We start from the raw sequence: 14693 nt of genomic DNA, 5'->3' as shown, positions 1-14693 counted from the left end.
CTTGGAGGTGAGGATGGTGTCTGAAGCCTTGCTGGGCTTACCAGCAGGATGCTTGGTTCCCACAGTGCTTTCAGACTCTTGACTGGCAGCATCTAAATTGCTCAGGAAGCTGGGTTTGACGACGCTGCTTGAGTGTTGCGTCCTTCCAGGGAGAAACGCCTGCTCATGCCCTCAGCTTTTCCTGTCACTGCAGCTCACGTTATTGTTGTGTGAATGCTTCATGAGCGGTGAGGTGGAATCAGCCAGTAATAATCTAGTAATTATTTTTAATTGAATTTTAAGATGACTGAAAATGGGTATTAAGTTCATTTTAGCAGACGGAACTTAATGTACCTACCTCCATCTTGACTGGGTGGAGAATATGCCCTGAAATGTAGGGCATTTTTGACAAATGTTGGTTTTCAGCAAAAATAAAGCCATTTCTGATGGTTCTCTCTCTCCCTATCCTCCCCCTCCGTCTCCTCACTCTCTCTTTCCTCACCTCCCTTCCCACTTTCTCTTAAGAAACTCGGTGGTTTCACAATTTTTTAAAAAAGGTGTAGTAAACTTCTAAAACCTCCAGTGTTTCATGTAGCTCCTGACCTGGTAATATTAAAGAAAGTAAACTTGTGACATTTTAAGGCATGACAGCCCTCTACTTCCCGCAGAACCTCAAGGTAGAGATATCCTATGATATTGGTGACTTGGATGTTGGGCGTTATCCTGTTTGGGATTTTACTTGCTGCGTGTGGGGGCTCTAAACCCTCTTATCATCTGGGAGTTCTTTCTACAGCATCCCCACGCCTGTGGAGGTTGTGGTTGGGATTTGGAGAATCGTATTGAGTTTTGAGCCTCTGTTGAGTTGTTTGGCTGGTAATTACTGTGAGACAGGCATATACTGGGCACTGGAGGCTTGGAGATAAGAGGCTTGGCAATAGCTTTTGAAGAGCTCTCAGTGCTGCCAAATCAGCTATTAAAGCAAATAAATGTATTGTGATGTGGAAATGGTGTGGGGCAGGGCGTTCTCAGCAGCCTGAGTGAAGGCGTTTTTCTGGGAGCCCTACTTGATGTAATGGGGGTTGAAGTATTGTCGAGTTCTTGGTTTTCTTGCTGTTATGGTGTGCCAAGTGTAGTCTATATCGTGAATAGGTGTTGGGTTCAGTGATACAACAACAGAAGTGAATTTAAGAAATAATAATAATTAAGAATTTTAATAAGTGTGTATTTCATCTTAGTTCATACATATAACTGGAGTGATCATATCTTTCAAATGTCAGAATTCAACCACAAACTCTTGCACTTGCTTTAAAACTTTTATTTATTAAACTTATATAATTGTGCTAATTAAAAAAAAACTTTCCAATTTGGGCTTATAAATAAATTAAACATTTGAAGTAACTATTGAGGGGGGAGAGAAACTTGGATATTATCCAACAGAAAAGACTGTTCTTTACTATTCCACTTTGATCTGGCAATATGCCTGTAATCACTTTACATCTTAAATTTGTATGGAAAAACCTAGCTTTGTATATATTTTTTCTAACTACAGACACTTGGGAATTTAAACAGTTCTGTAGAATTCTGGAGATGTTTGATCAAGGTCTTGGTGTTCTGCTTGACTTGTCAAGAGTGAACGGATTCTGCTGTTCTTATTTTGGGGGGACAATTCTCCAATCCAGGGCTAATCGCTCCTCAAGTCTGAATTACATCGATGGCCACAGCTTCAGCCAAAACTGAACTAGGGGAGGTAAATGAATAGTGCCTTATCTCACTCTAGTGACATTAAACAGCACTGTTGTGAATACAGTGAGTACATGCTGGTTTTAATTTATTTTGGGACACAGGGTCATTTGAACAGCTTGGTACTTAAAAAACTCAGTCTGTTCCACAACTGAATATTGCTAAACTTATGGAGCATTTAAAGTCACATAGCATTTAAAAGATACTAATCGAATGAATCACCATCTCACGTGTTGTTTTGACAGGAAGTGTATCATGTCTCAATAATTTCCTTAAGATTTTTTCCTGCCAGGTGCCTGCGTTCTTCTTAACTTATTCCCAGAGAATTTCAAATATGTAGTGGGTTTCCCCACTGGTACACTTTCACAGTTTCTTCCTTTCCTTCTCTAGGGTAGCCAGTGCTCTTCTGTTTGGATGATTTGAAGGCTTATTACAGGAAAGAGAGTGGGTAGCTCTTCTGGAGACTGGTGTCCAGCCAGGATGCCTTTGTCTGGTGAGCAGTTCTTCTTGGCTCCAGCATGTAGAGTTGTACAAAGCAGGGGTGAAGACGTGCCTGTTGACCCCGTCTAAGGCCAGATGTACGTGAAGCAGTGTTCATTTATGGAGGGATTACAGGGGATTTTCTTTTTCTATTTTGTATATATATATAATTAAACACAATTTCTTTTTCTTTTCTTTTTTTTTTTTTAATAATGAGCATGAGCTACCTTGAAATAAAACAAATTAGAAAAGTGAAATATTTAGGAGGTATTTATTTCAGGCAAAGTGCTATGCAAGGCAATCTGAGGGCTGTGAAGTTTGTCACAGCCCCCGACTGAGGTGAGGGCGTCCAGGTCGCCCCTCACAGGGTGGCTCATGTGGTGGCTGCTAGGAGAGGTTCTGGTTTAGTGCTCTGAGGCGCTTAGAGCTGGGGGCTCCGGGGGTGGGGCGGGGGGACCACTGGGTGAAGCAGCCGTTCTTGGCCTGTAGCATCTTCTGGTGGAAGTGGGCTCAGAAATCTCCTTTTCCTGAATTAGAAATTACACGGATGCCTGCAAAGAATTTTTTTTTATTTTTTTAAATTTTTTTTAAAGATTTTACTTTTTTCCTTTTTCTCCCCAAAGCTCCCCCGGTACACAGTTGTATATTCTTCGTTGTGGGTCCTTCTAGTTGTGGCATGTGGGACACTGCCTCAGTGTGGTTTGATGAGCAGTGCCATGTCCGCGCCCAGGATTCGAACCAACGAAACACTGGGCCGCCTGCAGCGGAGCGCGCAAACTTAACCACTAGGCCATGGGGCCAGCCCTGGAATTTTTAATTCAGTAACTTGTGCAGCTGTTGGGAACATTTGTGCGTTTGAATATTTGTGTCAGTACATTTCTGACCAGTAAAAGTGTGTGTGTGCACATATATCATAACTAAATTTATATACATTTTGTTACTATAACAAGGACATGTTTGAAGTTTCTATTGATCAGTGAGTTATCAGGCACAGCCTTTTATAGTCTGCTTTATTTTTTTATGAATTAAAACTACTGATTTACTAACTGTTTTCTTTCTTTAGTAGGGTAAGTTTATGGTTGATATTCCTGTTCTTTACTGAATATGGAATTATTGCATTTTAAGTGCAAGTGTATAATAGGTAACTTCTTTTAAATAAAAGTGACAGTGGTTTCTCCCTCGAGGAGTCTCCCTGTTCTTGGGGTATAGGATTCCGCAGCACAGAGTGAGCCTGGCCTCACTGGCCACCTTGAGGCGGGTGACTTCATAGTGCCGCCCATGTCTCACTGAAGACTGCAAACAGGTCCGCAAGCGGGGTGCTCTTAGTCGGGGCTGACATTTACGCAGTTAGGCGCAGTCCTGCCACGCACATTGGTGTAAGCTTTTAACTGTGTTTAGAAAATTAGTTTTCTGTGTTACACTTTTGACATTTGTACTTTTTCTTAGTTAGGACTAATAAATTGGTTTGCCAATAAATGGTATTCTTTTTCTACACAATCAGTAGTTTGATAAATGTTAACATAGTTGATAACTCATTTTTGTATCATTAATGGGGCTGAATGTCAAAACCACAATATGCTTGGGATGAGATGCACAAACAAGAAATAGTTAGCACTCTTGAAGATGGCAGGTCGGGGGCACCAGCACTGCAGTCCGCTGGTGATGGGGGCTGGGCCTGAGTGGACACTCTGGACCCTGGCTCCTGCCCTCGTCCCAACTCTCTTCCTTGGATTCTTCTCTGCATGCCTCATGCGGGATCAGGCATGTACCTGGTCACAAGCCCATAAGCAATACTCATACTCCAGTCCTCAATTTCCTCATCCGTCACATTCTGCGACTCTGTGAGCAACATAGAATAGTCACGTGTGTGGTGTGAAAAGCCCCTAAGTCAAGCAGCTTCATTAAGTATACTTTATGTGCCTTGTGTCAGAGTGCCATTTAGCTATCAGCTTGGCGGAGCCGTGATATTTATGGTGTCAAACGGAATTGCAGCCAGCAGAGGTCAACTGATCATATACTCTGTCTAAGCAGAACTTTCTTCTGTGTCACTAATGCTAACAAAAGAAAAAAACTAAAAGGAAGAAAGAAATTAGTTTCTCTAAGCCAGTTAAGGGTTTATTAACAGGTCATTTTTGCTTAAAATGCAGGTGCTCTCACTTAGTCTCAAAACTGAGCTTGAGATTGGGGTGCAAGCCTGGCATGCCTCGAGGTGAGTGTGCCTCCAGTGTCCATGTCCCTGAGGTGGGCTGATACCAGCCTCCAGATAAAACTGAGTAGTTTACCGATCAAAGGAAGTTATCGGTGGAAGTGCTTTGGAAAGTTTAAATAATGTATAAATGTAAAACCAAAACCCATTAAATGGTAGCTCTGCACAACTATTGATGGCATAGATTTATTCTTGTCATAAATACCCATGTGGTAAAGCAGTGAATGTGACCAGCTGGCACCGTGCCAGCTCCTGCATCTTTTTGTTAGCTGGGCACTTCTGCAGTTAGTAACGTGGAAGAAAAATGTGGAGCCAATTCAAATCAGGGGAGGAAAGTCTCAAAGAGGCCTGTTGTGAGAAAAGGGGCTAACGAGTGGCCGCGTTCTGGTAGGGATCCCTGGTTCTGTACTTGAGGTTGCAAAAAGTGAAAAACAAAACCCTCAGAAACTACTGTTTTTCTTTTCTTCCATTGTTTAGCTGGAGTATAAAGCCACTTGAGAAAGCATTAGAGAGGCATTTTATTAGACCATAAATCCCCCTTTCAGGAAAAATACCACCGAAAGAGGTTTTTGTGAGTACTTGTCTCCTATTGCTAGGAATATATACATTTAAATGGTTTGTAAATATTTTCCTCTTTCATTAAGAAGTAAAGTTTCAGGGGCCCAAGCAGTGATCTCTTCTAATCCTTCAGAGCTGGTGACAGAAAGACCCTTCTCTTGGACTTGTGGTCTGATGGCGAGGTGACTGCAGGGTGCAGAACTGACTTTTGCTTGTCTCATCTGGATTTGGAGTCACGCTCAATTGTAACAATAACACCATTGTTTGATCGGTTGACTTTTCCATGCTGGAAACATTTGGGGCGAAGTGACGTTGACTGTCCCGGAGTCTGGAGTTGCGGTGCCTCCCTGGGGAGGATCTGGTTCTTTAACACATTTCCCAAAATTCTCACTTCTAGGTCTTCAGGGCGCCAGTGGGCGGGCACAGTGTTCCTGCTGCAGAAGATGGGGACTTCTCTTAATAATTAGCATGTGATGGCTATCGGCCACAGGAGATAGAGCCACCATGTAAATGTCTTTGTGCACTTGGAAAAATGAAGCTTCTGAGGTTTATCCAACCATCCAAGCAGTCCGTGTAGCATCTGAGGGCCCTATTACAGGGAGGTCGGGTGAAATTTTCATCAGCTATAGAAAGTCCTCTTTGTGTAATTTGGTTTGGAGTTCTGAAGTTTGATACTAATAATGAAGATGATGATGATCATCATCATTTGTCAATTACTGTCTCTTTGTTCCCTACGGTGCTTGAGCCTTGTGCACGTTGTCTTTATTTCCTGCAACCACCTCACCATCTGTGTTTTACAGATGAGGACATTAAGGAGATGAGGGCTAAGCAGCCTTGTCTGGTTCCAGCTGTTTGTCTGTTGACCCCTGGTCTGTGGGACTCCTTTCTTCACTTTCCCGTGGTGCCTCTCAAAAGGCCTGGAGGGGACTCCAGTTTGTCCACATGACGCAGAGAGCAGAGGAGCGTGTGCTCTGATCAGCTGATCCAGAACGTCCTCCCTGCTTCTACATCTTCAGATCTGTCTTCATAGAGAAAGTGATGCCTCATCTTTCACACTTGTTACGATCTGTGCAGGACACCTGTCTGTGTTTGAGGATCCGATTTTACATGGCTTGTCATCCTAAATCTTTCCATGGTGAAAAATAGTTTTTCAAAAAATCTTCTCCCTAGAGTCTAGCGTGCTATCTATTATGATGTCTAGGTTTATGGCTGTTTCTTAGAGGAAAAGCTCCAGACTTGGCACAGTATTCTAGACCCAGAACTCTGACCTCTCAGTGCCTGTGCTGTTCCCAGCGCTCCTGTGCATCCAGGAGGCTGTTTGCATTTTAAGAGTATCGTGTTGACCTTGAGGGTGCCTTCTCATTTAGTCACTCCCAAGGATTTATCTGTTTGCTTTGTTCTACTCCCTACCACTCTATACTTCTTTGACCTTGATTCTGTCCCCTTCAGGCTTTTCAGTTTCCAGGGGCATCCGGGGGGTGGGCATGCCCCCATCCCCCCACCCGGCCAGGGTGCAGAGGAGGGGGAGCATTTCTGCAAAAAAACACTTTAAACTAGATTTTAATCAGTCTTACTATCGCCATTCACCAGCAATTCTAAACATTATCGGTTCATGTTGGTTCTGCCTGAAAAATCCTTTTGTTGATCTTAGTTCTACATAATGGCTGCAGTCAATGTTCCATTTTAATATCTATGTAAGCTTCAAATTACCACATTTTAATGACTTATCCTTTAATAGACATTCAACATGGAGCTTAATTCGGACAACTCCCATTTTTATAGTTGGACCCAATATGTGCTACCCGAGTTTGTTCTGAGAGTAAATTCAAAGATTTGGCATCGTTCAAGCTTGCTTCAGTACCAGTTTGTGTGTCCGATCTCTGATGCTGTTTAACAGTAGATTGGAGTAAGGAATGATAGCAGAGTGACGGTGAAAACCAAGAAACACAGCTTGGGTGGCTTAACTTCTGTTATTCCGTGTGGCACGTGGAGCTCCTGTGTTTAAAACGTAAAGCAGCGGAACAGTGAGAGTTGTGAGTTTTAACATTTTTGTTTTGTCAGTGAACATTTTATCTGAAATATTTTATTGTATTTTAATAATGCCTTTCAAATTGAAATTTTAAAAATTGTTTGGAACTGAAAGATGAAGGAAAAGCTGTATGACTGGCACAATTTAGTTGCTGAATTTATTATATCTTTGAGAGGTGTCTAAGAGTTTTAATTATTTTTGCTTTTTTTTTTTTCACTGACGTGATAATATATTTGCAGTTCAATAAAATAAGATTTTCATGACATTTCTTCTCTGGCCATTATTATGCATTTTAAAATTAAAAATTTTGTCCTAGAGAAGAAGGGGATGGCAAATGACCTGCTTTGGTATCAAGTACCCCAGCGCTGCCCCTGCTGGGATCGCTGTACATGTCACTCCTGTATCTTCCCATCGTGCGTTATCTGCGAAGTTAGTAGGAATCTAGGTCACAGAGAAGCATTTAAAGTAGCAGACCCCGAGTTACTGTTAGTGGAAGTCTTCCCCTGGTCGCCACTATGTTCCCTGTGGCTCAGGCACCCCCATTTCTGGGGGGTTACTATAGTGGCTTCCTAACTACAGCCCGTGTTTCCGGGCGCCCTCTCCCTGTCTGCACCCTCACACCATCCATCTTCCGCTCTGCTCTGAGTGAAGTTTCCAAAACACGAACCTGAGCACGTCAGCTGTCTCTCAGAGGCCTTCACTCGCTCCAGGTGACTGTCAGTCCTCGTGCCCTTCACGGTCTTGCTCCTGTGTTCCCCTCTGGCTGTCCCTCCTGCCAGGCGGACCTCCTGCGCTCCCTGGACACATGGTGCTGCTGCTCTTCTGACTCAGCACTTACTTTCCGTCTGTTCACCATTTCCTCCTCCCTACTTCTTGCAAATACCCCGCTGACTCCTGTTCTTCAAGGCTCCTAGAGTCTGGGTCAGCTCCCCCTGTTCCATGTGCTCTGTAAGGACCCATGTCCTCTCTGTCACAGCACTTACTGCTCCATGTTGTCATCTCTGGTTGTGTGTTCTCATTTATCTCCCCCGCTGGACTGCAGGCCCCCAGCACCTAGCGCAGTGTCTGCTGCAAACTGGGTGCTCTCAGTAAATATTGCGTGAATGGATAAGGCCACAGCCACAGGCTCCAGCCATCTGCGTTGTGCAAAAGGGTCTGTGATTTGGGGCAGTGTTTCCAAGCTTAGGAAGAGTCCCAAATCCAGCTGGTCATTAGAACCACCTGGGCCGGGGGTATTTGAACTACAACTTCCTGGACACTGAGACCATTCGAATTAGAATGTCTGGCAGGTGGGACCAGGGACTCTGTGTTAAACCCTGCTGATACGGATGATTTTTTTGGCCTATGAAGCTTTGTATAAAAATCATGGTTAATTATTGCTGCTGCTTTCCCTATATCCGTTAGCTTACCACTGCATCCAAGAAAGATTTTAATAACCTAGCAGTTTCTCCTGTATAAGAAGATGTACGTATCCATCTGCAGTTTACAGAGGGCTCCTCTGAGCATCTCATTTAATCCTCAACAATTCTGGGAGCTAGGAAGGTGTGTCAGATTTTATCATTTTAAAGATGAAGAAACTGGAACTTAGACATACGACTTGTCCATGATCATGTTTTTTTTTTTTTTTTAAGGTATTTACAGAGCTAGGTTGTTAGGGTTCCCAGTCACTAGCACTTTCCAGAATTCAACAGTGATGGGGTTTCTTCTCATCCTGTTGTTTAGAAAACAGGCAAAGTGATATGCAAGCTCTGCAAAATTGCAGATCCAGAGGTTTGGAATGCTGAAAGGAAGTCACTCACTGTGAAATGTAATCTTATTTTGACTAATTTTAATCTTGAACAAACCTTAAAATGGAATTGCAATATCTCTGTGTGATCCTTCCTCAGAAAACACGGCCGTGTGTTAGAGAACGTGAGGTAGTCTAAGGCATTGGGGATGTGCCATTATTACTAATAAATTTAATGTAAGGTTAACAAAGCTGTTTTGAACAAAAGTTTTGCTTTTGATTCTTGTAATAGCTGTGACTCCTTTTTATTTTCCATTTCCCCCGAAAGTCGTGTGCATTTTTGTTTCCCTGCTTATCTTTCGGAAAAGAGCCTGGAGAGTTTCAGCAGTGTCTTATATTTCTGTGACTGATTTTCCCTCCCTGTTCCCCTCCTCTTCTTCCTGGCATTTGCTGTCCCCTGGTTTGGGCCACTGATGTCTGAGGACATGGGCAACTGGAGAAATGCCCACCTGGAATCTACATCCTTGTGTCTGGTACCATCTTTAAGAACCGGGCAAAGGCAGCTGTTAAAGATGTGATTTGGCAAAAATGGCAACATCTCAGACTCGGTATGTTGGAAAGTGAGCCTGTCACTTCCGTGGCTTCTCCTCAGGCCTCTCCTGCCTGCTTGTTGGCACCCTTTTCTAAGCCGGAAGCCTGAGAGTCTGCTCTTCCCTCTCCCCTTTACCTCTTGAATCAGCCTTATCCCACCATGTCCTCTCTACACTGCTGTCGTTGCAGGTCAGACCCTGATTGTATCTTGCCTGGGTTGCTGCTCCGCTCCCTGCCTTTGATCGGGCCTCCTGAAGATGCATTTTCTGTGCTGGCACCAGAATGATCCATTTGAAACCAGAATTGATTGTTCCCTCCTTGGGTAGGCTCTTCAATAGCTCCTCGTTCCTACATGAAAAAAGTTCGAAGTTCTTACCCCATCATTCAAGGCTTTCTGGTGTTTGACTGGCCTCCACAGCCTTATCCTTTGGTGCTCCCTGTCTCCAAGCTCCTGTTTGAGAGCTTGCTAGACACATCCTGCTGACCCTTGTCTCCTCTGCCCAAAATGCCCTCCTTTTGCTCCTACCTCGTATGACCAACATGCCCATCTCCTTCACCTGGCTACCTCTCGCTCTTTAAGATGTCTTTACAGGGTCCATCTCCCTTAGGAGGCCTCTTATACCCTCCTGTATTAGCTGGCATATAGTTGAGGTGACTTTAAAGAGACTTGAGCAAGACATGAATTTCTCTCTCATGTAAAAGTCTAAGCTGGAGAGCAGGGTAGCTTACTCTGAGGTTCTCCTGTCTTGTTGCTCTGCCGTCCGTGGGGCATCATCCTCATTGGCGTGATTGCAGTTGGCTCACCAACGCTCGTCTGCATCCAGCCGGTAAGAACAGGGGAGAGGTTGTGGAAGGCACCCTCCGTCCTATGAAGAGCCCGACTCAGACATTGTGTACGTTACTCCTGTGCATATCTTGTTAGCCAAAACTTTGTCATATGCCCACACCTAACTTCAGAGAAGGCTGGGTAGTAGTCTTTAGTTCAGCACTGTCTAATGAGAGCCACATGTGTAATTTAAAATTTTCTAATAGCCGTATGAAAAATAGGTGGAAATAACCCAGTATGCTTTAACCCATTATACCTGAAATATTATCGCTTTGACATATAGGACTAGCCACATTTCAAGTGTCTGATAGCTATGTGTGGCTAGTAGCCACCATATTGGGCAGTGTAGCTTTAGCTGGTTGGCCGTGTGTTCAGCTAAAGCTAAAGCATCCCACCACTAAAATGAAGGGAGAATGGGTATCTGGGGTCAACTGGTTGTCTCTGTTACGTCTCTTCTTAACCAGTCCCTGCTCCCACATCCCAATTTGATTCTAGTACTTGGTATTGCCCATGGTACGTTGTATATATAATTATCTGTTTTAGTCTGTCATTCCCTTTGGATTGAGCATTTTAAGAACAAAGATTGAGTTATCTTTTCTCCAGAGCTTAGTCTCATATTTGGCACATTTTAATTACCCAATAAATATTAGTTAAGTGAATGAATAAAGTGAATGGGAATTTTATTAAATCCTTCGGCTGTTTACGTTATTCTTAGGCAAATGCTTATGACTATCATTGGTATGGATTACCCTTTTTCTTGTGTATCAAGTTATATCCTTAGGAGGATGAATTTACTCTGACTTTATTTGGGAAATTTGCTGTGAACTCACGTCCAGAGATGCTTCTGGTTGACATCCACATTCTGATAAAATGGCAGGTTCGCTGGTTCCATGAATAAATGTTTTGGAAAATATGTTGTGTTAGAAAATTCTTATTTTCCTTGAAATAGTGGAATTTCTGCTGAGGGTATGTCTGCACTGTGAAGCTGTTTGCCTGAAACCCCTTACATTGAGAGTTCCTGTTCAGTCCTTAGGGAGATAGGCCATTTCCAGGAAATATTACTATAAACCTGTTGCTGCTGGAAGACAGAGGCAGAGGATAATATTTTACATGTAAAATATGGTATTGCCGGAAGTCAACCAGTCAGCAAAACTTAGGATTCCTAGAACTAAATGAAACGTGAATGCAGCTTCTCGTTAAATGCAGCAGAGGGCTGAATGTCCCCTCAGGAAGTTAAATTCTGGCTGTTCCAGGCTGTTCCCCTCGCACAAGCCTGTCTTGCACCTCTCGTAGTCAGGCGGCTGCAGAAAGGCCTTCCTGGGCTGGCCCGTGAGATGTTGTGGCCCCTCTCTGTCCAGAACGGGAGGCAGTGAGAGGAAGAGTAGATGCCCAGGCCTGTGCCGCTGCCTCGCACTTTCCATCAGCATCCTCTTTCACCCCATCTCCCTCCACAGACAGAAGCCTCTCCTCCCCATCCTAGGTGGGCTCTTGGGATGGGTTTCCTGGGTTAGTCATTTTCTGGGGGGGAATCTCATTTCAGTGAGGCCGTGGCATCCCTCAGGAGAACAGCATTCATAGCAGAGATGATCACCACCACCGTGGTGATGGCACTACGTTGCGCGTGAGTGCCAGGCTCTCGCTAAGGGTTTTGTGTGTGTGACGCATTTTCCTCACAACAATCCTATGAAAGAGGCATCATGATCCCCATTTTATAGATGAGGAGACAGAGGCTTCGAGTTGGTGACTTGCCTGAGGTCACAAGTTAGTAAGTTGCTAAATCAGATTGACTCCATATCTGAGTCTGAATCGTGGGCTTTTAACCATCAGATGGTTCTGCCTCCTCGATATCACATACAGGGCACTTTTTCTGTTTGATTATGCATATTGTTTTGGTGGTGGTGGTGTTGGGCAGAGGGATGGGGTGGGAGGGGCCAGGAGCAGCTGATCTAGCCTAGAATTGAAGGGGGTTTAGATGAGGCTTTTCAGAACAAGGATGGTTTGTTGGTAGAACAAGGAGGAGCGAGAAGTGTCAGACTCACATCCTGAATATTGGGAAAGTTTTCATTGTGACCCTCTTTAAGGTTAAGGAGCTATAGCCATAAGGTAGTTCAATCCTCTTGTTTTATTGATTAGGAAACTGGGGCTCAGAGACATGAAATCACTTGCCCGAGGGCATGCTTCTTGAGTAAAAGAAACGGAGATCTGGTCCTGGAACCTGCTCTTCTGATTCCAAGTGCATTTTATTTAGTTACACTGTCTCAGTGCTACCTTTAGAACTTTGTAATCAACACTTGTTATTTCTATTGTGTGTTTCTATTTGTTGCCAGTAGGAAAAGCACTTAGAAAACATCAGAAGGAAATGTGTGCTTGCTTGAGGAGTAACAGCAGGGTGATGGAGAAACAGGGAGAGAAACCTCATCCTCAGCAGCCCAAGGAGTAGAAGTAAAGGATGGGCTGACACAGGGTGGTGGCGGGGATGGGGACTGGGGGTGAGCCCCCGCCTTGTCCCTCTGCAGTAAAGGGATTGGGGAAGACAGCCAGTGATGTGGGACCCTCAGCATCCCTCCTGGCCCGGCTGCTGCTCACGCAGGCCGCCGTCTCTCACGTGAGTTTGGTGGGGGTCACGGCTCCGTGAAGGTGGGTGAGGGCAAGGTGTCTAACCGCACCGTGGGTTGTGGCAGGAGGAGGAGGTATGTTCTTGGAATTCTAAGTGGAAACTCTGTCCTGTGAAAACATGGGGATCACTATGTTTAGGACAATACCCGAGGGTTAGAACATGAGGTAAAGGGCTCTCGTGGGCTGGTCTGGACATCTAACCCCCATGGGGTGAAGGATTGTTCTGGAGCTGCAAAAAAACACTTACAAGTGTTGGACTCTGGCCCATTCATAACCTGAGAGATGTTTGCAATGGTTGAAATTACCTGCACAGGGAGGTTTCTGGCCTGTCCGAGTGGAGAGCTCGTCTGTGTGAAGGTTCCTTGGTGATGAGCGTGTGGAGGAGATAATATTAGGTGCCGAAAGTCTGCACCTCAGGGAGACCACGATGCTTTTGAAAGACAAATACTGCAGTTAGGTTTAATACGCTTGAGACAGCTAAACTGAGAGCTGGAGCTGGGTGAGATTCCAGGGGGCTCAGCCCTGGTCTGTTCACATACGTGGGGCTTTGACAGTCTGCTGCGTTTGGGCCTAAGAAGGGGATGGAAAATGCTCTTGGCATTATGGTCCAGATAATGAAATCTAGACAAGATAGAAGTGGGTTTAATTCTCAGCTCTACCTTTGATTTTTTTTTTTTATGCTGGTGACTTTGAACCCTCATTCGCATTTTATGGATGAGGAAACAGACTAATAACATTTTATGGATGATTTTGTAGAATAAATGATTAACACATTAAGAGGCAGTACCAGCTTGTCTATATAGTGAGAATGGAGGGAAAGCAGTTATACTAGGAGGGGTCTTGTCTTGAAACCAAACGCATTGTTTTGCTTAGGTCGTGTTATTTGGGGGAAGCTGGTGGAGATTATGTGAGGGGGTGAGGTCTCCCCCAGCTGCCTCCGTGGCTGTCACTGTGAAGGGCTGGCAGATAGGGCCTGGTGTTGCCAGACCTGCAGTCAGTGACAGCTGCTTGTTTCTTGGTAACAGAGTTGAGATGGCATAGTGTATCCATGGAATATCTTTTACTTGTCACATTTTATATTGCTAATGTTTGTATGTTATTAAATGATCAGTTCTGAAGGATATTTTCAGTGACTGCATAAACCTCTCCATTACTATACTCTTCTCAGTGTGGGACTTCTAGGTGGTTCCGACATTTTGCTCATCTCGTAGTGTGTGAAGTGCATCTTTGTCTATATTTTGGTTTGATCCCTACAAGGGAAGAGGCAATCTTATGTTTTCAATATGTTGTAAATTGAAAGTCTGAGTTAGAATCTGGAGCCCCAGCTCCCCATGCCCCACTGCCCTGAAGTCTGCCCTCCACCTGCCTGTTTCTCCCACTGGAAGACCTGGGAACTTGCTCTGCTCACCTTGGTTCCCTTGGCATCAAACACAGAGCAGGTGCTTGTTAAAGTCTGTGCATGAACTGAGGATGGAAGTCTTGATGTGCAAGGAGGGTTGAGAACCTCCAGTCCAGGTTTCCCTCCTCTTTGTTGTAGGAACTATTCTGAAGTTGTAGGGAATGTGGGGGTTGGCGTTATAGAAAGGATCTCTTCCTGCAGGAAGCTTATTACCTAGTTGAAGAGATAATAGTAGCAGAAAGGAGAAATTAGGGATTTTAGTCAACTCATATATCAACTGAGAGTGTGGTTAGGGGTTCAGAACTAGGAGAGGATTCTTATTGCCGGAGTAATCGGAGGTGTAATGGAGCAACGGAGCGGGGGAGTGAGCTGGTGTTAGGGTTTACACATCTAGGGGGATGGGGTGAGGGATGGGTGCTTTAAGTGGGAGGACCTGTATGAGCAAAAGCACAGGAGTGAAGTGAGTATGGACTGCGAGAGGGACAGTGTGCCAACCTGGGGGACAGAAGGAAGTAGTACCAGAGAGCCAGGTAGGGTGGGGCC

General features: G+C 44.4%; 1 protein-coding gene across 15 annotated transcripts in view; it reads left to right on the top strand.

Moving 5' to 3' along the window:
• Positions 1-14693, top strand: part of ARHGEF28 (Rho guanine nucleotide exchange factor 28) — a 272749-nt gene that overhangs the window by 15662 nt on the left and 242394 nt on the right. For 10 of the 15 annotated variants that reach the window (XM_046665609.1, XM_046665607.1, XM_046665605.1 and 7 more), the window contains exon 1: positions 9577-9631. The exons of 4 other annotated variants lie outside the window; for them this stretch is intronic. In XM_046665609.1, coding sequence (XP_046521565.1) covers positions 9592-9631 — 40 coding nt within the window. In that variant the 5' untranslated portion in view covers positions 9577-9591. Of the gene's footprint in view, positions 1-9576; positions 9632-10147; positions 10203-14693 lie in introns of those variants that run through there. One more of the 15 variants, XM_046665595.1, reaches the window with a different exon arrangement.

The sequence above is a fragment of the Equus quagga genome, chromosome 7, assembly GCF_021613505.1.
Source record: "Equus quagga isolate Etosha38 chromosome 7, UCLA_HA_Equagga_1.0, whole genome shotgun sequence".
Classification (NCBI taxonomy): Eukaryota; Metazoa; Chordata; class Mammalia; order Perissodactyla; family Equidae; genus Equus; species Equus quagga.
This window is presented reverse-complemented; position numbering and strand designations above follow the sequence as displayed.